Source organism: Rattus norvegicus, chromosome 16, assembly GCF_021556685.1.
Source record: "Rattus norvegicus strain SHRSP/BbbUtx chromosome 16, alternate assembly SHRSP_T2T, whole genome shotgun sequence".
Lineage (NCBI taxonomy): Eukaryota > Metazoa > Chordata > Mammalia > Rodentia > Muridae > Rattus > Rattus norvegicus.
Window position 1 is genome coordinate 40,490,130 of NC_141549.1, and position 24,487 is coordinate 40,514,616.

Consider the following 24,487-nt stretch of genomic DNA (forward strand, 5'->3'; position numbering starts at 1 on the left):
GGCTGATGTTCTATGTTTTATGATTATGCCATTTGCAAGTTATTTATTCTTTCTCTATTTAGAACCATATTTTATGGAACTGCAGAGATGACTAAGTGGCTAAGAACACTTGTTAATCTTTCATAGGACCTGAATCCATTTCCTGTTATCCATTTCTTTTTTTTATTTTTATTAACTTCAGTATTTCTTATTTACATTTCTATTGTTATTCCACTTCCCAGATTCCAGGCCAACACCCCCCTAACCCCTCCCCCTCCATTCTATATGGGTATTCCCCTCCCCATCCTCCCTCCATTACTCCCTACCCCCAACTATCATGTTCACTGGGGGTTCAGTCTTGGCAGGACCAAGGACTTCCCTTTCCACAGGTGCTCTTACTAGGCTATTCATTGCTACATATGCAGTTGGAGCCCAGGTCAGTCCATGTATAGTCTTTGGGTAGTGGCTTAGTCCACAGAAGCTCTGATTGGTTGGCATTGTTGTTCATATGGGGTCTCAAGCCCCTTCAAGCTCTTTCAGTCCTTTCTAAAATTCCTTTAACAGGAGTCCTGTTCTCAGTTCAGTGGTTTGCTGATGGCATTCGCCTATGTATTTGCTGTATTCTAGCTGTGTCTCTCAGGAGAGATCTGTATCCAGTCCTGTAGGCCTGCACTTCTTTGCTTCATCCATTTTATCTAGTTTGGTGGCTGAATATGTATGGGCCACATGTGGGGCAGGCTCTGGATGGGTGTTCCTTCTGCCTCTGTTCTAAACGTTGCCTCCCTATTCCCTCCCAAGGATATTCTTGTTCCCTTTTTAAAGAAGGAGTGAAGCATTTGCATTTTGGTCATCCTTCTTGAGTTTCATGTGTTCTGTGCATCTAGGGTAATTCAAGCATTTGGGCTAATAGCCACTTATCAATGAGTGCATACCGTGTGTGATTTTCTGTGGTTACCTCACTCAGGATGATATTTTCCAGTTCCCTCCATTTGCCTATGAATTTCATAAAGTCATTGTTTTTGATAGCTGAGTAATATTCCATTGTGTAGATGTACCACTTTTTCTCTATCCATTCCTCTGTTGAAGGGAATCTGGGTTCTTTCTAGCTACTGGCTATTATAAATAAGACTGATATGAATACAGTGGAGCATGTGTTGGGGCATCTTTTGGGTATATGCCCAAGAGAGGTATAGCTGGATCCTCAGGCAGTTCAATGTCCAATTTTCTGAGGAACCTCCAGACTGATTTCCAGAATGGTTGTACCAGTCTGCAATCCCACCAACAATGGAGGAGTGTTCCTCTTTCTCCACATCCTCGCCAGCATCTGCTGTCCCCTGAGTTTTTGATCTTAGCCATTCTCACTGGTGTGAGGTGAAATCTCAGGGTTGTTTTGATTTGCATTTCCCTTATGACTAAAGATGTTGAACATTTCTTTAGGTGTATCTCAGCCATTCAGCATTCCTCAGCTGTGAATTCTTTGTTTAGCTCTGAACCCCAGTCTAACTTCTTGAGTCCTTTGTATATTTTGGATATAAGCCCTCTATCAGTTTTATGATTGGTAAACATCTTTTCCCAATCTGTTGGTTGCTGTTTTGTCCTAATGACAGTGTCCTTTGCATATTTATGAGATCCCATTTGTTGATTCTTGTTCTTAGAGCATAAGCCATTGGTGTTTTGTTCACAAAATTTTCTCCAGTGCCCATGTGTTCGAGATGCTTCCCTAGTTTTTCTTCTATTAGTTTGAATGTATCTGGTTTGATATGGAGGTCCTTGACCCACTTGGACTTAAGCTTTGTACAGGGCGATAAGTATGGATCTATCTGCATTCTTCTATGTGCTGACCTCCAGTTGAACCAGCACCATTTGCTGAAAATGCTACCTTTTGTCCATTGGATGGTTTGGGCTCCTTTGTCAAAAATCAAGTGCCCATAGGTGTGTGGGTTCATTTCTGGGTCTTCAATTTTATTCCACTGCTCTGTCTGACTATTATGAAGGGTGTCATTTCCCTAATTTCTTTCTCGGCTTGTTTCTCTTTTGTGTAGAGGAAGGCTCCTGATTTGAGTTAATTTTATACCCAGCCACTTTGCTGAATGTGTTTATCAGGTTTAGTAGTTCTCTAGTGGAACTTTTCGGGTCACTTAAATATACTATCATATCATCTGCAAATAGTGATATTTTGACCAATACCATGCAGTTTTTATCACTATTGTTCTGTAATACTGCTTGAGTTCAGGGATAGGGATTCCCCTAGAAGTCCTTTTGTTGTTGAGGATCGTTTTAGCTATCCTGGGTTTCTTGTTATTCCAGATGAATTTGGAAATTGTTTTATCTAACTCTCTGAAGAATTGGATTGGTATTTTGATGGGGATTGCATTGAATCTGTAGATTGCTTTGGGGGAAATAGCCATTTTTACTATATTAATCCTGCCAATCCATAAGCATGGAAGATCTTTCCATCTTCTGAGATCTTCTTCAATTTCTTTCCTCAGAGGCTTGAAGTTCTTATCATACAGCTATTTCACTTGCTCGGTTAAAGTCACACCGAGGTATTTATATTATTTGGGACTATCATGAAGGGTGTCATTTTCCTAATTTCTTTCTCGGCTTGTTTCTCTTCTTTGTAGAGGAAGGCTACTGATTTGAGTTAATTTTATACCCAGCCACTTTGCTGGAGGTGTTTATCAGGTTTAATAGTTCTCTGTTATAACTTTTGGGATCACTTAAATATACTATCATATCATCTGCAAATAGTGATATTTTGACTTCTTCTTTTCCAATCTGTATCCCTTTGATCTCCTTTTGTTGTCTGATTGCTCTGGCTAGAACTTCAAGAACTATATTGAATAAGTAGGGGAGAATGGGCAGCCTTGTCTAGTCCCTGATTTTAGTGGGATTGCTTCAAGTTTCTCTCCATTTAGTTTAATGTTAGGTACTGGTTTGCTGTATATGGCTTTTACTATGTTTAGGTATGGGCCTTGGATTCCTATTATTTCCAGGACTTTTATCATGAAGGAGTGTTGAATTTTGTCAAATGCTTTCTCAGCATCTAATGAAATGATCATGTGGTTTTTATCTTTCACTTTGTTGATATAATGGATTACATTGATGGTTTTCCGTATTTTAAACCATCCCTGCATGCCTGGGATGAAGCCTACTTGATCATGGTTGATGATTGTTTTGATGTGCTCTTGGATTTGGTTTGTCAGAATTTTATTGAGTATTTTCCCATTTCTGATGGCTCACAGCCACTAGTCCTTCTAACTCAAGGGATCTGGTACTCTATTCTGGCCTCTTTGGGAATCTGCACACATTATTATCCACACACAAGCACACACACATACGCATCCATTTACATGCTTTGAACTCTCTCTGTAGCCAATGTTGTTCTTGAACTCATGGAGATTTGCCTACCTCTGCCTATTAGATACTAGGATTAATGGCATGTGCCACCACCCCTGTTCCTTTTTAGAAAAGACATTTATGATTTAAAGATGAAAGTTATGTGTGAGGTACATATGTGTAAATGTTCAAGTGCTTAAACATATATGGGGAGGTCAGATGTTGATGTCAGATGCCTTTCTCAATAGCTCTTCACCTTTGTCTTTAAGAGAAAACCTCCTGTTGAACTTGGATATCAATTCAGGTGGACTGGCTGGCAAACAGGTCACAGATATCCTCCTGCCCCTGCTTCTTCAGTGTGAAGATTATGGACAATAATCACTATGCCTGAGTATTTAAATAGATGGTGGGGATCTGTACAAGCATAGGAAGTCCTTACTTAACTGAGCAATCTCTCCAACCTCTGGTGGAATTTTGGAGAATCCTGTTATCAAGTCCACCATGAACTGATGGCTTTCTGAGCTTGGTGCAAAATGCAGAAATCCTTTTCTCAATGTACTTCCTTGACTTGTCTGACTTTGTTTGAAGAGAAGATCTGAACAAACCTGGCTGGCCTTGTCTGCGTAGCAATTCCAACCTTTTGGCAATAGCCGACTTACAAAAACCAAATACCCCAAAAATATGAAGCATGGAGAAGTTTAATATTAAACATCGTTTGACATTAAAATATATGAGGTGATGAGACATTGTACATTTTATTGACCATAATTTACCATATACATCTAGGCACACAGGTACAGAGGCATAGGACATACACACATACACATGTGTGCACACATTATGCATTTGCATGCACACACAGACACACACACAGACACACATACATACACACACACTGTTTATGTAGCAAACACTGTGGTTCATAGTGATGATTAAGCATTCTCACCAAGAAAAATTAAGTGAATTGGAAAATGATTAACTGAGATTTGGTAGATTTTCTACTAATCTCTTGGACATTCCATTTCTGTTCTCTAGTTTATCATTCTCTGAACTTTAAATCTTTCACTGTAGATTTTTTCCTAGGCTTCCTAGTTAATCTCTTACTACAAGAAAACATAAATGGTTTTACTTATTTTCTAGTCTTTAATCCCTCTTGCTGTAATATGAAGATCAAGAATGGATATTGTCATTGATAGGAGATTACTAATATCAAAATTCTTTCACTTCTGTAGACTCTCCTTCATTAGTTGTACAATAAGACCTGTAAGTCAGTTACTTTCTAAAACTTTACTCAGTGAAGTGGCAGAATTGTCTGACTCCCTGCAAATTATTTTTTCACTGTAATATATTCTATATGCCAAACCACTGCCCTCAGTCATCAATGAAATTAGACTCATTTGTTTTTTTGAATGACATTTATAGTTCCTATACTAATGGGAAGGAGCCTTCTTGTCATTTACCTTCTTTGTACACTTGCAAGATGCAACAGTGATTCGTATTTACAAACATAGTGACTTGAGGCATATTGTAAATGTGAACTAAATTTTTTATTACAGATGCACAAATTTCCTATCTCAGACTTACATAATGGCTCTACATAGACTTCAAATGGTTTGATTGAAGCTAAAGGTATGTAGGTGTAGCACAAAATTATTATTACCTATAGTTTATTTGCTGATGTAGTGAAAACCTTTCAAGGGAAGTCAGTTGGTGGTTGTAATGCTTAGCTACAATGTTACAGAGGTTTCACCCACTTAGCTTAGGAAGTAGCATAGGGAGCAGATAATGACAGGAAAATGGACAACAAAATCAGATTTTACTTTCCTTGGAGTTTTGAATCATGAAAATCAAATATTTTGATAACATAGTACTTAAACATGAAGTGATAGTATTTAAGATCATAATATTTTTTCTTTGTAAGAACACAATGTTGTACTGGTGGAAGGGCTCAGTGAAGATATTTTCTCCACAAGTTTGAGATCATTGTTTTAAAACCTGAAAACTATGATGGAGAGAGATATCTGATCTCAAAAGTCATCCTTTGACCACACGAGCACTCTCATAGTTCCCCATTCTCTTAGTTGTGCGTGCACATACATGCATACATCTACACATAAAACACTAATAATAAATTTAATGTAAGTTTAAAAAGAGCAAAATATGTAGTGCATTGAAAAGCAAGGCAGTTAGTAATAACAGAGCAATTAGCAAAACTATATCAACAACAATAAATACTAGCATATATGCATTCCATTTTCATCTCCGTGCTTCATCTTTATATTTGATTTTAGAATTCATTACAATGTCTTTTAGGTTAGTTATTTGAATGTGATATTCTTATTCATGTTTCTTTATTATTTAAAATGACGGTGTCTTCATGAATTGTTTCAATCTTTTACTTCTTAATTTTTCAGTGTAAATCAGCTATTGAAACTCATTCAGCAACAGTCATGAAGAAAGATTTGCTTTAAAGTAAATTTCAGAGACTCTTCTACCTCCTTTTTGTGCAATTTTTTTCTATCCTTGAAAAAAGAAACACAAATTCAATACTGCAGTGGCTTTAGGCAAAGCATCAGTTTAATTCCTATCATTTTAGAAAATAATTTTATCTTGATTGGAGATTATTGATTACTTATATACAGCACTAACAGAGAAAGCAAATAAAATAATTGTTTTTGTTTCTGTGTCCTGCAGCTCCTGCAGATGCAATTTCCTGCCGTGCTTTGAATGTAGAAGAAGCTTTTCTGTTTCACTGAGATTTGCATGAATTAACACAGTAGATAAATATTTTAAATATTTCTGATGAAGAGTACAGAAGAGTTAGCAAGAAATGAGAACAGTCTTATTAGTTATGCTTCTATCATTGATTCTGTTCTTTATATAATATAATACAATATAATGGAATAGCAGTGTACTGGCTGGTTTTGTGTGTCAACTTGACACAAGCTGGAGTTATCACAGAGAAAGGAACCTCTGTTGAGCAAATGCCCCCATGAGATCCAGCTGTAAGGCATTTTCTCAACTAGTGATCTAGGGGGGAGGACCCAGCCCATTGTGGGTGGTGCCATCCCTGGGTTCTATAAGAGAGCAAACTGAACAATCCAGGAGAAGCAAGGCAGGGGAAGCAAGAGAGTAACAAGCCTCCCTTCATGGCCTCTGCATCAGCTCTTGTTTCCAAGTTCCTGCTCTGTGTGAATTCCAGTGCTGACTTCCTTTGGTGACAAACAGCAAAGGAGAAGTAAAAACTGAATAAATCCTTTTCTCTGCAACTTGCTCCTTGATCATGATGTTTGTGCAGGAATAGAAACCCTGACTAAGAAAAACCGTTATTACTTTCAAAGGATATCATCTATTTTAAGGAGCTTTTAAATATATAAACTTATGCATTGAGCTCTTTTTTTTAACTGTGTCAGAAAGTATAACAATGTGTAAACTCTCAGTTAATTTGCCATTAATAATTAATCTCATTTTCCTTGATCCTTAACCTGGAAGGTGATACGTTGCAATGTAACATGATAACCAATAACTCTCACAGAAAATATGTTTCAAATGAAGTCAATTTGTAACTGAAGAAAAGATCTCTTTTTGCTTCTCTTGTTCTCCTTTGGTTTGCCAGTGTGTCTCTCTTTCAGGCTCTATGTTATCTAAGTGTCTACACATATATACATGTGTTTGTAATGTGCATTTGATTCACTGAAATAAGAATGAGATGAAGCTACAATGGTAGTTTATTATTTGGGGTCAATGAGTATATTTGTGTCATGTTATCTTACCATACAACTTCTATAGCATTTTATTTTGAAGAATTTTACAGTTCTTTCTGTTTCAAAAGAAAATCATGCAGACATCCTGAGGCTGCAGGGCAGACTGCCATCTCTGCACACCTAAGCCCACATCCCTGGTCCAGGGGGAAACTGCAGAGTGCCTCTGGATACAGGGATATAGGAACAGACAGCCACAGGTACCCTCGGTTCTGGTCTGCTCCCAGGACCCAACTGCACCTGCCAAAAAGCTCCTGAACCCTAATACCGTGGGGGAGAGCTGGACCCTCAGAAATGTGGATACTCCTGAGAAGTCAGAGGAGAATACCCTCTGCCCACAGTCCAGACCCAAGAGGGAATCACATAGTGCCAACTGTGCCCATGGGGTGCAAGGATCTACACAAGCAATCAGGGGCAGGAGCCTTTGATTCCCGCTCCTGCCTAGAGCTGGAAGATAGTCTCTAGGAGCACCGCCCCAGCTGAGAGCAGAGGTAACACCCACTTTTCTGCTACCAAGTGGCCTGCTTGGTGTATTCAGGATACACCCAGGCAGAAGTCCTCTGGGTCAGGGCACTTCCTGTTTCTGGCTCTATCTGGAAGTGACTGATACTATCCCATAGTTCTCTGCACCCAAATCCCATGGGGAAAAGAGCGGACCACCCGGGAGTGCAGAAATCCTGAGGCCTCAGGACAGACTGCCATCTCTGCAAACCTTGGCCCACATTCCTGGTCGAACGGGAAACTGCACAGTGCCTCTGGACACAGGGATCTAGGTATAGACAGCTGCAAGTCTCTGTGGTTCTGGTCTGTGTCCAGGACTGAACTAAACTGATCAAACAGCTCCCTGCAACCAAATCCCAAAGTGGAGAGAGCTGTACCCTCAGAAGTGTGGATACTCCTGAGAAGTCGGAGGAGAATACCCTCTTCCCACAGTCCAGACCCAAGAAGGAATTGCATAGTGCCAACTGTGCCCATGGGGTGCAAGGACCTACATGAGCAACAGGGGCAGGACCCTTTCATTCCTGCCCCCACCTGGAGCTGGAAGACAGTCTCCAGGAGCTCCAAAACACCTGAAATCAGAGAATCTGTTCTCAGGAAAGGCTGAAAGAAAACAGGAAAACAGTTCTACAGATTTGACAGAGAGGACTATAGCAGGGTCAAGTCATTCTCAGAAACAGCAAGACAAGCAAACACCAGAGACAACCCAATGGCTAGAGGCAAGCACAGGAACCTAAGTAAGAGAAACCAAGACTACTTGGCATGATCAGAGCCCAGTACTCTTACAGAAGAAAATACCGGATATCCAAATGCACCAGAAAAGCAAGATTTAGATTTAAAATCACATTTTTTGATAATAGTGGAGGACTTTAAGAAAGACATAAAGAACACTCTTTGAGAAATAGAGGAAAACACAAGTAAGCAAGGAGAAGCCCTTAGAGATGAAACACAAAAATCCCTAAAAGAATTACAGGAAAACACAACCAAATAGGTGAATGAATTGAAAATGGAAATAGAAACAATAAAGAAAGCACAAAAGGACAACCCTGAATATAGAAATTCAAAGGAAGAGACAAGGAGCTGTAGATACAAGCATCACTAACAGAATACAAGAGATAGAAGAGAGAATTGAGGGGCAGAAGATAAAAAAGAAAACATCAACACAACTGTCAAAGATAATGTAAAACGTAAAAATCTCCTAGCCCAAAACATCCAGGAAATCCATGACACAATGAGAAGATCAAACCTCGGGATAATAGGTATAGAAGAAAGTGAAGACTCCCAACTTAAAGGGCCAATAAATATATTCAACAAAATTATAGAAGAAAACTTCCCTACACTAAAGGAAGAGATGCCCATAAACATACAAGAAGGCTATAGAACTTCAAATAGATTGGACCAGAAGAGAAATTCCTCTGGTCACATGATAGATAAAACACCAAATTCACAAAACAAAGAAAGAATGTTAAAAGCAGTAAGGGAAAAAGGTCAAGTGACATATAAAGGCAGACCTATAAGAATTATACCAGACTTCTCACCAGAGACTGAAAGCCAGAAGATTCTGGACAGATGTCAGACCCTAATAGAACACAAATGGCAGCCCAGGTTACTATATCCAGCAAAACTCTCAATTAACATAGATGGAGAAACCAAGATATTCCATGACAAAACCAAATTTACATAATATCTTTCTTCAAATCCAGCCCTACAAAAGATAATAGATGGAAAACTCCAACACAAGGAGAGAAACTACACGATACAGAAAGCAAGAATATAATTTCCTTGTAATGAAACCAAAAGAGAGATAAACAGACATAATTCTACCTCTAACAACGAAAATAACAGGAAGCAAAATCACTATTCCTTAATATCTTTCAACATCAACGGACTCAATTCCCCAATAAAAAAGACATAGAGTAACAGAATGAATATGTAAAGAGGACCCAGAATTTTGCTGCATGCAGGAAATACACCTCACAGACAAAGACAGCTACTACCTCAGAGTAAATGGCTGGAAAATAATTTTCCAAGCAAATGGTCCAAAGAAACAGCTGGAGTTTCCATTCTAATATAAAAAAAAATGACTTTCAACTGAAAGTCATTAAAAAAGATAAGGAAGGACACTTCATGTGCATCAAAGGAAAAATCCACCAAGATGAACTCTCAATCTTAAATATCTATGCTCCAAATGCAAGAGCACCTACATTCATAAAAGAAACCTTACTAAAGCTCAAATCACACATTGCACCTTGCACGATAATGGTAGGAGATTTCAACACCCCTCTCTCATCAACGGACAGATCATGAAAACAGAAATTAAACACTGATGTACAGAAACTAACAAGTTATGAACCAAATGGATTTAACAGATATTTATACAACATTTCATCCTAAAACAAAAGGATATAACTTCTTCTCAGCACCTCATGGAACCTTTTCCAAAATTGACCATGTAATTATTCATAAAACAGGCCTCAACATATACAGGTAGATAGAAGAAATCCCATGCAACTTATCCCATGCACCAAGACTGGTCTTCAATAACAACAATAATGACAGAAAGCCCACATATACATGGAAGTTGAACAATGCTTTACTCAATGACAACTAGGTCAAGGAAGAAATAAAGAAAGAAATTAAACACCTCTTAGAATTTAGTGAAAATGAAGATGCAACATTCCCAAACTTATGCCTGTTTCCATGAAAGCGTACCTGTCAGGCAATTTGAAAGTATATCAGTATCTACTGGCAGATTTCCTTGGCTGCTGATGCATGAAATGATAAGTGGAGATACAGTTGAAGTTCAAGGCAAGGGGCTGAATGTCCTCTTAATCTTGGAGAAAGGAACAGGGAGAATAAGGAGATTCCTGGATGAATATAGATATGGAATGTATGTCAGCCATTGTCTCTACTAGTTTGTGACTTTGTTTCCCATGATGCTGTAAAGTCTAAGAGAATTAAACTCAAGGCAATTTTTATAAAAAAAAGAAAACCACAAGCTCATCAACATACTTATAATGGGTGGTTTGAAAACAGACTCCGTTTATAACAGCAAGACATAGAAAACTGGTCAGTGGCAAGTTTAAAGTGGTTTACCTGTTCATTGTGTGGATAACATATTTTCAGACAAATCCCTTCTCATACCATATAGCAGATCATTGATGGATACAAAACTCTTTCCTTGACCAAAGTTTGGTCCCTTTCATTTCTGAGCCCTTATTAAATTCTTCCTAATTTGGTATCTGCCCTTGGAGTACTTAATTCAATTTTAGGAAGAATTCTTCCAGGTTAGTTTACTTTTTGTTTTTGTTATTATTTTGGTGTTTGTTTGTTTAATAGAAACGACTCTTGATACCTGATCAAATATCTTTTCCTCACTCACTGTGTCTTTCAACCTCATTTTATCAAGAATATTGTTCAGTCAATGTAGCTAAAAACCCTCTGACACTGATGTTTCCTCTTAGTAATTTTCTACCCACTGACCTCTGCCTGTCCTTAAATCCCTAACTGTCCTGGTTACATTCAGAATGTAACTCTGTTCTATGCTGAGGAGTATTTAATCCAATTGTAAATCTTTTTGGATAACTTTTGCCTTCATTGCTTTAATTTTCATGTAGCACCGTGTCTCTAACAGCATCCAAGTCTCATTTACTTGAGTGAATTTTCAGACACTAGTAGAATACTGGGCAAGAAGAATCTGGATAACCCACATATGGTTTCAAACATAAAAGGATATTATAAACTAGAGACATAAGTACTTTGAGTACATCATAGTTCTACTACTATACTTTCACTCAGATTTAATGCCCATGAGAGAGTGACTTATACATCAAAGCAAATAAGACACAAATTTCAAAAGTCATTTGATTAAGGAAAGAAGCAATTGTTGGGAAAACAAGTTGAGATAAGATATGGAAAACGAGCTCAACCTCCCTGACCCCAGCCCGCAGATCACTGCTCCCAAATAACTTGGGAGACAGAGCTCACTGCCCAGAGAGGTGGGCACTCCTGAGACTGCAGAGCAGAAGAGACCACCAATACTGCCTACCCCTGCACACATCCCTGGCCCAAGAGGAAACTGTATACAGCCTCTGGGAACCAGAAGATAGGGGCACTTAAGCCGCAGGTCCCCTGTGCTCTAGACACCACCAGGACCTAAAGGGACTGGATAAACAGTTCTCTCCACCAAAATCCTGTGGGAAGGAGAGCTAAACTTTAAACTTTCAGAGGGGCAGACACGCCCGGAAAGTCAGAAGAGACTACACTCTGCTCACATTTCTGACTCCAGAGGAAAAAACCTAAGGCCATCTGGGACCTCGGTGCACGGGGGCTCCCAGAAAAGGCAGCACAGGTCCTCCTGCTTGCTGCCCTCTCCAAGAGCTCAAAAGGAGCCCCCACAAGCAACTTGAGCCATGGGACCACAGGTAAGACCAACTTTTCTGCTCCAAGCAACTTGCCTGGTGGACTCAGGACACAGGCCCACAGGAACAGCTGAAGACCAGTAGATAGGAAAAACTACACGCCCGAAAGCAGAACACTCTCTCCCCATAATTGGCTGAAAGAAAACAGGAAAACAGGTCTGCAGCCCTCCTGACACACAGGCCTATAGGACAGTCTAGCCACTGTCAGAAATAGCAGAACAAGGTAACACCAGAGACAATCTGATGGCAAGAGGCAAGAGCAGGAACCCAAGCAACAGAAACCAAGACTACATGGCATCATCGGAGCCCAATTCTCCCACCAAAGAAAACACTGAATATCCAAACACACCAGAAAAGCAAGATCTGTATTTAAAATCACATTTGATCATGATGTTGGAGGACTTCAAGAAAGACGTGAAGAACTCCCTTAGAGAAACTCAGGAAAACACAAATAAACAAGTAGAAGTGTATAAAGAGGAATCACTAAAATCCCTGAAAGAATTCAAGGAAAACACAATCAAACAGTTGAAGGAATTAAAAAAGGAAATAGAAGCAATTAAGAAAGGACACAGGGAAACAACCATGGATATACAAAACCAAAGGAAGAGACCAGAAGCCGTAGATACAAGCATCACCAACAGAATACAAGAGATAGAAGAGAGAATCTCAGGAGCAGAAGATTCCATAGAAATCATTGACTCAACTGTAAAAGATAATGAAAACAGAAAAAGCTATTGATCCAAAACATACAGGAAATCCAGGACTCAATGAAAAGATCAAGCCTAAGGATAATAGGTATAGAAGAGAGTGAAGACTCACAGCTCAAAGGACTAGTAAATATCTTCAACAAAATCATAGAAGAAAACTTCCCTAACCTAAATAAAGTGATGCCCATAAACATACAAGAAGCCTACAGAACTCCAAATAGATTGGACCAGAGAAGAAACTCCTCCAGTCACATAATAGTCAAAACACCAAATGTACAAAATAAAGAAAGAATATTAAAAGCAGTAAGGGAAAAAAGTCAAGTAATATATAAAGGCAGGCCTATCAGAATCACACCAGAATTCTTACCAGAGCCTATGAAAGCGAGAAGATCCTGGACAGATGTCATACAGACCCTATGAGAACACAAATGCCATCCCAGGTTACTGTATCCTGCAAAACTCTCAATTAACATAGATGGAGAAACCAAGATATTCCATGACAAAACCAAATTAACACAATATCTTTTTACAAATCCAGCACTACAAAGGATAATAAATGGTAAAGTCCAACATAAGGAGGCAAGCTACACCCTAGAAAAAGCAAGAAACTAATCGTCTTGGCAACAAAACAAAGAGAAGTAAAGCACACAAACATAATCTCACATCCAAATATAAATAAAAGAGGAAGCAATAATCACCATTCCTTAATATGTCTCAACATCAATGGTATCAACTCTCCAATAAAAAGACATAGATTAACAAACTGGATATGCAATGAGGACCCTGTACTCTGCTGCCCACAGGAAACATACCTCAGAGAAAAAGACAGACACTACCTCAGAGTGAAAGGCTGGAAAACAACTTTCCAAGCAAATGGTCTGAAGAAGCAAGCTGGAATAGCCATTCTAATATTGAATAAAATCGATTTCCAACTAAAAGTCATCAAAAAAGATAAAGAAGGACACCTCATATTCATCAAAGGAAAAATCCACCAAGATGAACTCTCAATCCTAAATATCTATGCCCAAAATACATGCATAAAAGAAACCTTACTAAACCTCAAAACACACATTGCACCTCACACAATAATAGTAGGAGATTTCAATACCACACTCTCATCAATGCACAGATCATGGAAACAGAAATTAAACAGAGATATAGACAGACTAAGAGAAGTCATGAACCAAATGGACTTAACAGATATTTATAGAACATTCTACCCTAAAGCAAAAGGATATACCTTCTTCTCAGCTCCTCATGGTACTTTCTCCAAAATTGACCATATAATTGGTCATAAAACAAGCCTCAACAGATACAGAAAGATAGAAATAATCCCATGCGTCCTATCACACCACCACGGGCTAAAGCTGGTCTTCAATAACAATAAGGAAAGAATGCCCACATGTACATGGAAGTTGAACAATGCTCTACTCAATGATAACCTGGTTAAGGAAGAAATGAAGAAAGAAATTAAAGACTTCTTAGAATTTAATGAAAATGAAGGTAAAACATAACCAAACTTATGGGACACAATGAAAGCTGTGCTAAGAGGAAAACTCATAGCTCTGAGTGCCTGCAGAAAAAAAACAGGAGAGAGCGTATGTCAGCATCTTGACAGCACACCTAAAAGCTCTAAAACAAAAAGAAGCAAATACACCCAGGAGGAGGAGAAGGCAGGAAATAATCAAAGTAGAAACAAAAAGGACCATAGAAAAAAATCAACAGAACCAAAAGTTGGTTCTTTGAGAAAATCAACAAGATAGATAAATCCTTAGCCAGACTACTGAGAGGACACAGAGAGTGTATCCAAATTAACAGAAATAGAAATGAAAAGGGAGGCATAACTACAGAATCAGAGGAAATTAAAAAAATCATCAGATCCTACTACAAAAGCCTATATTCAAGAAAACTTGAAAATCTGCAGGAAATGGAAAATTTCCTAGACAGATACGAGGTACCGAAGTTAAATCAGGAACAGATTTAAACAACCCCATACCTCCTAACAAAATAGAAGCAGTCATTAAAGGTTTCCCAACCAAAAAGAGCCCAGGTCCAGACAGGTTTAGTGCAGAATTCTATCAGACCTTCATAGAAGACCTCATACCAATACTATCCAAACTGTTCCACAAAATTGAAAAAGATGGAGCACTACCGAATTCCTTCTATGAAGCCACAATTACTCTTATACCTAAACCACACAAAGACCCAACAAAGAAAGAGAACTTCAGACCAATTTCCCTTTTGAGTATCAACACAAAAATACTCGATAATATTCTTACAAACCGAATCCAAGAGCACATCAAAACAATCATCCATCCTGATCAAATAGGCTTCATCCCAGGGAAGAGGGATGGTTCAATATATGGAAAAACATCAACACAATCCACTGTATAAACAAACTGAAAGAACAAAACCACATGATCATTTCATTAGATGCTGAGAAAGCATTTGACAAAATTCAACACCCCTTCTTTATAAAAGCCCCGGAAAGCATAGGAATTCAAGGCCCATACCTAAACATAGTAAAAGCCATATACAGTAAACCAGTCACTAACATTAAACTAAATGGAGAGAAACTTGAAGCAATCCCACTAAAATCAGGGACTAGATAGATAAGGTTGCCCACTCTCTCCCTACTTATTCAATATATTTCTTGAAATTCTAGCCAGAACAATCAGACAACAAAAGGAGATCAAAGGGATTCAGATTGGAAAAGAAGAAGTCAAAATATCAGTATTTGCAGATGACATGATAGTATATTTAAGTGATCCCAAAAGTTCCACCAGAGAACTACTAAAGCTGATAAACAACTTCAGCAAAGTGACGGACAAAACAGCATCCAACAGAATGGGAAAAGATCTTTACCAATTCTACAACAGATAAAGAGCTTATATCCAAATTATAAGAAGTACTCAAGAAGTTAGACCTCAGAGAGACAAATAACCCTATTAAAAATGGGGTTCAGATCTAAACAAAGAATTCACAGCTGAGGAATGCCGAATGCCTGAGAAACACCTAAAGAAATGTTCAACATCTTTAGTCAAAAAGGAAATGCAAATCAAAACATCCCTGAGATTTCACCTCACACCAGTCAGAATGACTAAGATCAAAAGCTCAGGTGACAGCAAATGCTGTTGATAATGTGAAGCAAGAGGAACACTCCTCCATTGTTGGTAGGATTGCAGACTGGTACAACCATTCTGGAAATCAGTCTGGAGGTTCCTCAGAAAATTGGACATTTAACTACCTGAGGACCCAGCTATACCTCTCTCGCGCATATACCCAAAAGAAGCCCCAACATATAACAAAGACACATGCTCCACTATGTTCTCAGCATCCTTATTTATAATAGCCAGAAGCTGGAAAGAACCCAGATGCCCTTCAACAGAGGAATGGATACAGAAAATGTGGTACATCTACACAATGGAATATTACTCAGCTATCAAAAACAATGACTTTATGAAATTCACAGGCCAATGGATGGAACTGGAGAATATCATCCTGAGTGAGGTAACCCAACCACAAAAAAACACACATGGTATGGACTCACTGATAAGTGGATATTAGCCCAAATGCTTGAATTACCCTAGATGCACAGAACACATGAAACTAAAGAAGGATGACCAAAATGCGACTGTTTCACTCCTTCTTTAAAAGGTGAACAAGAATACCCTTGGGAGGGAATAGGGAGGGAAAGTTTAGAACAGAGGCAGAAGGAAAGTCCATTCAGAGCCTGCCCCACATGTGGCCCATACATATTCAGCCACCCAATTAGATAAGATGGATTAAGCAAAGAAGTGCAGGCTGACAGGGACCAGATGTAGATCTCTCCTGAGAGACACAGCCAGAATACAGCAAATACATAGGCGAATGCCAGCAGCAAACCACTGAACTGAGAACGGGACCCGAGTTGAAGGAATCAGATAAAGGACTCGAAGAGTTTGAAGGGGCTCGAGACCCCATAAGAACGACAATGCCAAGCTTCTAGGGACTAAGCCACTACCCAAAGACTATACATGGACTGACTCTGGGCTCCAACCTCATAGGTAGCAATGAATAGCCTAGTAAGAGCACCAGTGGAAGGGGAAGCCCTTGGTCTGCCAATACTGAACACTTAATGAACGTGATTGTTAGGGGGAGTGTGGTAATGGGGGGAGGATAACACCCATATAGAAGGGGAGGGGGAAGGCTTAGGGGAATATTGGCCTGGAAACCGGGAAGGGGAATAACAATCGAAATGTAAAGAAGTACACAAGTTAATAAAGATAAAAAAAAGATATGGAATACAAACTAAGCATTTGGTGGTATTGAAATTAATAAGTATAGTCAGTCTAATAGTAGTTGTTTTAAATTACTGCAATTTAAATAATATTAAATTATAAACATTATTATATTTATTATATGTATTATAATAATGTGAAATTATAGTAATAGAATTTTTTGAAAAGTATTTACTAATAATTTTCTCTCTACTTTTTTTGTAGTCACAAATCCTTTTTATTTTTTGTTTACATTGCATTGATTGTGTAGAACTAGAGTTTCATAAAGGTTACTCATTGTCAGAGCCTGGATGTGCAGAACTAGAGTTTCAAAAATGATACTCATTGTCAGAGCCCAGATGTGCAGGGCCGGACGTGCCTGAGGGAGAGCCAGAGATAGGACTTGCCGGACCAGCTACCAGCCCCAAGGACACTGACCATCCGTAGCCACCCCCTCCCCTTCCTTCACTCCCCAGAAGTGAGTCATCCCCCTGAGTGAGATGAGCCACCCTACCCACGCTGCTGAGCTGCTAGATAGCACATACTCCTTACTAATGTCATTTCGAGCCGAAAGTAACTGTGCACCATTTGAATTGACCAATCATGTGTAACCTGAGAATGCCCCTAACCTCCCCTATATAAACCCCCGAGTTTGGAAGCTCGGGGTCGATTCCTCTGTCTCCTGTGTGAGATACATATCGACCCTGGATACCGCTAATAGGGATCTCGTTAATAAAGCTACCTCTTGCTGTTACATCAAGACTGGCTACTCGTGATTCCTGGGGGCACCTCACCCCGCAATCGGAGCGAGAGACGCAGCTCCCCGTTTAGGGGTACGCTCTTTCAATAGATACCTTTAGCTCTTATTCTCTGAGATTAGTTTGCCCAATACCTGCGCAGTGTTTCAGTCAAGGAATTTTGCTAATATTAAAATGTGATAATTTTCTAGAACTGTAATGTTCTAGAAATACTATAGAATAACCATTATAACAGTTAATGAGGACCAGCTTGTGGAAATACATGCCAATTTAGCAAAGAATCTCCAATCTACAAATTTTACTGTACCTTGTGCAGTAAATCTATAATGTTATGGAAAATATTGCTACAAATAAATGTTACATTCTGCAACTTTGAGAGACATGTTATAATCTTATACCATAGGATAATAGTTTTAAGTTGTATTAGATGTCAAAGTTTCTATCTTTTTTTTTTTTTTTTTTTTTTTTACTATTTCACTATCAGTACACTCAAACCTCACTGGGTAATGAACAATAGCAACGTAAGTTGGAAGATTAAAAATAAAAGATTATCCAACACCCCATTTAGAAATGCTGCCTTAAATAAATCAAGTGATTTAGTGAATAAAAAAATTTAAGGCAAAGCCTCTAAAACAAAAGGCATTGATGGAGTTTTTTGTTTTTTTTTTTTTTTTTTTTATCTTTTATTCTATCTTAGACAAAAAGGAAGCACCCTGACAGGTATCAATCTTCCTTAGATGATATATCTGAAATTTAAAATACCACATGTGATTGTTTGTAGCAGGAGAAATGTAGTATGATTTCTGACATAAAATGATGTAATTCTTTAGTAAAATTTCTCTATAGATAATTAGACTAAAAGAATCGCGGTCTTGAAAAACATTAATTTTTATTATATTTCTGATCAAATTATCTGCAGTTCCACGAGGAAGACAATATACTGTTCACAGGTTAATGATTCATTAGAGATTTTGTTAGCTTCAAAATTATACTATAGGTCATATAACAAAAACAAGTTGGTAAAGCCATGCAAAACATCTTCATACCTCCAAATCACAATGTCGTGAAAAACTGTGGCATCCATCTAGACAGAAAGGGAGACTCAAATACCGTCCTCAGGAAGATGTACTTTCAATGTGCAGAAAATAACTAGTATCATAAAATGAGGAATAGCCTTTTAGAACATCTTTTCTCATTAGTAAATGAAGTCATTACACAACATGTAAAAGGAATCCATGGAAGAGTATATGACATTGTTTCTTTAGATTTTGTGTACCACAATGCTGATAAAATGTCAAGATGCTTCACTCCATGGTTTCAAAGTTTTATCACTCATCATACACTAAAACGTGAACTTACAGAGCAGCTTCTGCATAATTCATAAAGATGAAACAGTAAAGAAATGCAAAATTATTCAAACAAGGTCAAGTACAGTTTTACATCATAATCCTTTTTTGGCATTTAATTCAGAGTTCCTATTCCTCAAGACCATTAACAAGCTTGGCTAGAGACTGTGTAAAAATGCTTTGTCTATGAAGATAATTTTTGCTCATGCACTTCACAGAAAAATAAAGTATTAAAATAAACTTAATCAGGTCAATATATTTGAATTATACCTTTAATCTAAATAAAAGCATCGGTGTTTATTTCATAGTTTGTTTTACATTTTCTATCATTCTAAGACTTTCTATATATTTATATCTGAAATACATTGACTAAATATTTAATTTAAAATAAGTACTAAGTTATAGGACAGAATTTAAAGTTACTGAAAATAATGACATAGAACTTCATAAAAACCAATAACTTTTACTAAATATACAATTTTATATTTCACTATTTTGCAAACCTGAATATATCTTATGATTTGACAAAGTGCTGCAATGAATTTCTTAAATAAATAAAATGAATAATATGGATATTGAGTCGGACAAAAACAATGGCAGCAGGTATTAGGAAATGCAGAGTGGGCTTTGGTCAAGACAGAGTGGAGTTTCCTTTTTAGGAAGTAAATGGTTTTGGATGACAGTTAACCTTTTCTTATGCAAATTATGCTGCAAAGGAAGAGACTGCTGACTTCAGTCTCTAGATGGGAGCTAGGAGTCTGTCTAAGTCTTATTATTGTTAGTATTGTTTGCATGGAACCTAGGGTCTTTCAAATACCAAGAAAGCACTCTCCCCATTAAACCACCTCCCTGTGGTTACTATGTAGTATTATGTCTAGGACTCTAATCCCCCAAAGAAAATGCAGTAATGAGTTCTGGAGGCATTATGAGATCATGTAAATCTTGAATAGAAGTTTCATGTTTTGTTTCCACTGTCTATTTATTCACATAAATTCAGCTAAGGTATTCTTGTTAAAATTATTTGAAAAAGATTGCCTCTGGTAAGTTCTTTAGACCTATTGGCACAGGTTAGACAATTCTTCGGTCCAGTTTTATAGGACTTGAAATTTGATATTTAAAATATTGTGCAGTTTGATCACTAAATTCTTTCCCAAAAGGCACAAAAGTCAGCCATTTATTTCGACTTTACAGTGTCCTTAAAGTCAATCATAGGCAACACAATCCGGCTCATCTTGCTGAAAATGAATACAAATTAGCAGGCCAGGAATGCAAGTATTATAGTTGTGCTTGGTTGGTAGGTATTATTTAAGAAAGTCTTACAATTTCAATCACTAATATAATAATCTGCTCACAGAGATAAGACACTTCCTATGTTTATAGGTTTCAGTTTTCATTGATTATAATTGGCTTGGACTGATTGTCAAATTAAATTGCTTCAAGGTTGGAAACCATTCTAATGTGTTCCTAATATGTCAAGGATAATGTCTACTCTCATAGTTTTGACCTGTTCAGTTTCAATGAATACTGACCAATTTGGCTGAAAAATAAAAGAATATATGCTGCTAATATTAAACAGTATATGATAATATAAAATCTATTTCAGAGGGGATTGGATCGTTTTGCTTCCATTTTCCAATATTTAATACTAAAATATATTTCCTATTTTAGCTTGTTACCTGTCATCTTCTCACAAGTCAACTTCATGTGGTACACATTATAATAAAAGGAAATTTACTTGCCAATATGATACACCATTCTTCCAAGTAACTAGCAGATTAAAATATATCATGCTGAGAATAGAAAACTATTTTCACAAAATGAGATGAATGTAATTTTTTGAAACAATATGAAAGATTCACCTGACTATATTCAAATAGTGTGTTCATTTACAAAAATATTAGTGTAGTTAAGAGCTCATTATCTTCTTTTAAATATATGATTTATTTTTCATAATTTTCTTGATAACTTCCAGTATCTTATATAGATACAGGACATTCACAAAATCAATGCATGCAATTATATAATAGGTATGTGCTTATAGTTCAAAGTTAAAAATTAAATTTATTAGAATTTATGCATAGAAGAATGTATTGTGAAATATGGTAACTGTCCATGATACTCTGTGTAGCAGAGCTGAGAGCTGATTAGATCTTTGGATAAATGTAATGGAAGAAATTCTGGAGAGAAAAAGGATGGCTTAAAACTCTGTTTCATGTCTAAAGTAGTTCTGATAACTCCTGTAAGTCATAAAGAAAGTTCTAGGTCTTGTAGTGATTAGGGAAGAAAAAGAAAATTATACACATCTATACTAATAAGATAATGAATTACCTAAAAATGTGTGTCCTGGGGAACCAAATATTTCATGTTAAAATGAATAGATTTTAAAATTAAGTGAAATAAATGTCATGCATGTGCTCCACTCCACACCCTGCGCCCCACTCCCCATAGTTGCAGTATGGCTAATTTAGAATACCTCAGAACGTTTGCACTGGAGCTCAGCTTAAATGAGTTGTGGTTAGGTAAATATTTGAATTATTTCTTCTCATTGCTATTGCTCTAGTTTTAATTCTAGTTTGGGACTCGGGCTATGGTTTAGCAATAATCTCTTCCCTCACATGTAACAAACTCTGGTTCCAATTCTCAGTACTATGGATCAAAATCTTCATTTGATATAGGATTTTGATACTAATACCACAGGATGTTGTTGTTACTATAATTTTAAAGGTTCGGTAATATTGCATTAATTAGTTTATTAAAGGGGACAAATTTTTAAGCTCCTTTAATTCATCCCTGTTTGCTTTGTAATGGCTGCCTTGTAAGAGAAAGTTGTTTTTAGTGGGTTGTGTGTGTGTGTGTGTGTGTGTGTGTGTGTGTGTGTGTTGGCATACAGAATAAACATAATAGAAAGCAGAATTATTCATAAGAAAAAATAAGGAAATATACTTTTGAGATAGCAATATTTCTGTAGAATGAATGTCATTCTTGACAAATTTTCTCATGACTGATACATTATTTTTCTACTTCAGAGATTTAAAAAAAAAGAAAAATGACATCTAGCAACCTCAAATATGAAAGCTCATCACACTTGGGGAGTGATGATCACACCTCTGGGGCATATATGTGTTTGTGATTATTATATTTCTCTTTGCTTTTGGCAGGGTTTACTCATTTTAAGTGATGTTAGAAAACTTATGAAGTAAGATACATTAAGAATAGAAAAATGTGTGCTAGCATACATGGAAGGGGTTAATTCATCATTACTTCAAACGCTCTGGCTAACTCTCAGCCTAAGTAACATATCTTGCTCTGATATATATTACATGAATATATTTCTATGGTTTTCACTCATAAACAGGAAAGGATAACATGTATATCTGATTTTCAAGTGGATAGTTTTCAAGCAGAGGGAACGCTTGGTATCAAATTATTTTCCTTGTAGACTTTGCATAAAATCACAACCACAATGTTCTTATCTTGTGTAAACTACTTATAAAAGTGATATTTTTACTTTTTATTAGCAAACACTGATCAGCATGGATTACTTTTTAAAAAGTTAGTTTTAAAATCTATGGTTGGCTAATAAAACTACAGAGATATTGAAAAGCTTCTTTTTGGCTTTAAATGGCAGTTTCTGCTTTGAGTTTTCGGAGTTGTTGAAGGTCAAAAAAATAGTACCATTGGGTTCAAAAACTTGATTTTTCTATAACATATCTGAGTTGTTTTAAAATTCTTGATATTTTCACTGTATATAATTTTATAGACTAGCCAATAATTAAAGTATCTTAAAGTCACTCCAAAGGTTTTAAAGTATAATATTAATGACAACAATAATTAAGAAAAACAGTAAAAGAATCAGAGATTGGTAGCTGCTGTGTGACTGAGCTAACAAAACTTCAATACAGCTGAAATGTTGCATGGGTCATGAACAACTTTCAAGCAGAGTTGCTTTTAAATTCTTTACAACTCACGAGTCCCTACTACTCTGAATGCATTAGCTCATAAAGATTAAAATAATCTCACTCGATGGAGCTAATATGTTTAAATCACTTAGAATTAAAACCCATTCTCCTGTTATTTGGAGGCATTTTGGGATGATAGATTACACTGATGAGATGAAACTTCAGTGAGAGAAATGATTCTTATTAAAAATCTTTTATGAATCTATTTGTATTTGTTTTTTATCAAAATGTAAGTGCTTTAGTATAATTAATATTTAAAGTCTCATTCTACACTAGATAGAAAAGTCTTATTGGATCTTATTTAGTTACATTAAAAACACCATACATACAAACAAGCCCCTACTTAATTTAAGGAAAACAAATGTATTGGCTTAGTCATTAGTGTTTAGCACTAATTAAAATAAAGGCAACACTTATTTACAAGAAAAAACTGTCTTCAACATCTTCCTCCTCATTCCTAGAGATGTAAAGATAAGTAGAATTTTATAAACATGATTGCTTAAGCCATAGTGTTCTAAATGATGGCTTTCATTTTGACCATCCGATTTTGTTTTTATTGTGGTTGTTGGTTCCACACTGTTTCTATGGACAGTGTTCTGACATGAGTGACCTTGACATTTAATGATCTTGTTACTTCATCGATATGCTGTATATCTCAAGACATTTTATTATACTCATCATTTTGCTATACTTGCTTTATACATTTTATTGTGTAAATCTTGCTTCCGCAGTGTTTACTATAATTGAATTAAAACTCAAGACCTCCCAATGTAGTTATCATGTCTACTCTATGTGCTTGTAAAGCATATGCAACACATATTCACACTAGGAAGACAACAGATCACCTGTCAGGATTATGAAGCAGGACACCCACGATGTACATTTTGTATCATTTAACCAAACTGTCTCACTATTTTACATAGGAAATCAAAATAAATTCTTTCCCCATATGCTGTTCTGATGCACTGACTCTCACCTGCACCCCACATGCACACACACCCCGCTCCTTTAGCGGGGACTCTTTCTTCTCAATGCTCTGTTTTTGTATGCCTTCATAGACTTAATCTTGCTGATGATGAATGTCTTCATGCCTAAGGATTTTATAGATAACCCAGTAGAAAATGTTAAAAATCAGAAATGCTAGCGGAAAGCAGGCTCGGGAGATGGTGTCGATCTTCTTAGCCCTGTCGATGAAGACCTTCCTCATTTCATCGGCGCTCTTTGGCATGACCTGGACAGCATGGTTGGGACCTTTTGGAACCACACCATCCTTTGCTTGAAGACAGGGCCCCATTCCATAGGCAGTGAAGCTGAACCGACTCTCCCTCACCTCATCATCCTGTTTACAAAAAAATAGCAGGAGGTGCTTTAGTAAGGAAACGGGCACCCGATTCAATTCAGGATTTCAGAATCATGATTTCACTTCTACCATGATGCATGTTTGCCTTAATATGAAGAAC

At 37.1% G+C, this 24,487-nt stretch overlaps 2 protein-coding genes across 1 annotated transcript in view; one reads left to right on the forward strand and one right to left on the reverse strand.

The window, feature by feature from the left end:
• Erich1 (glutamate-rich 1) overlaps positions 1 to 24,487 on the forward strand; it is a gene marked incomplete at its 5' end in the record, with an annotated part of 52,793,804 nt that overhangs the window by 9,619,570 nt on the left and 43,149,747 nt on the right.
• Glra3 (glycine receptor, alpha 3) overlaps positions 18,594 to 24,487 on the reverse strand; it is a 648,639-nt gene continuing 642,745 nt past the window's right edge. Inside the window, exon 10 of the mRNA NM_053724.5 lies at positions 18,594 to 24,366. Within this exon, the coding sequence (NP_446176.4) occupies positions 24,088 to 24,366 (279 nt within the window). The 3' untranslated portion in view covers positions 18,594 to 24,087. The remainder of the gene's footprint in view (positions 24,367 to 24,487) is intronic.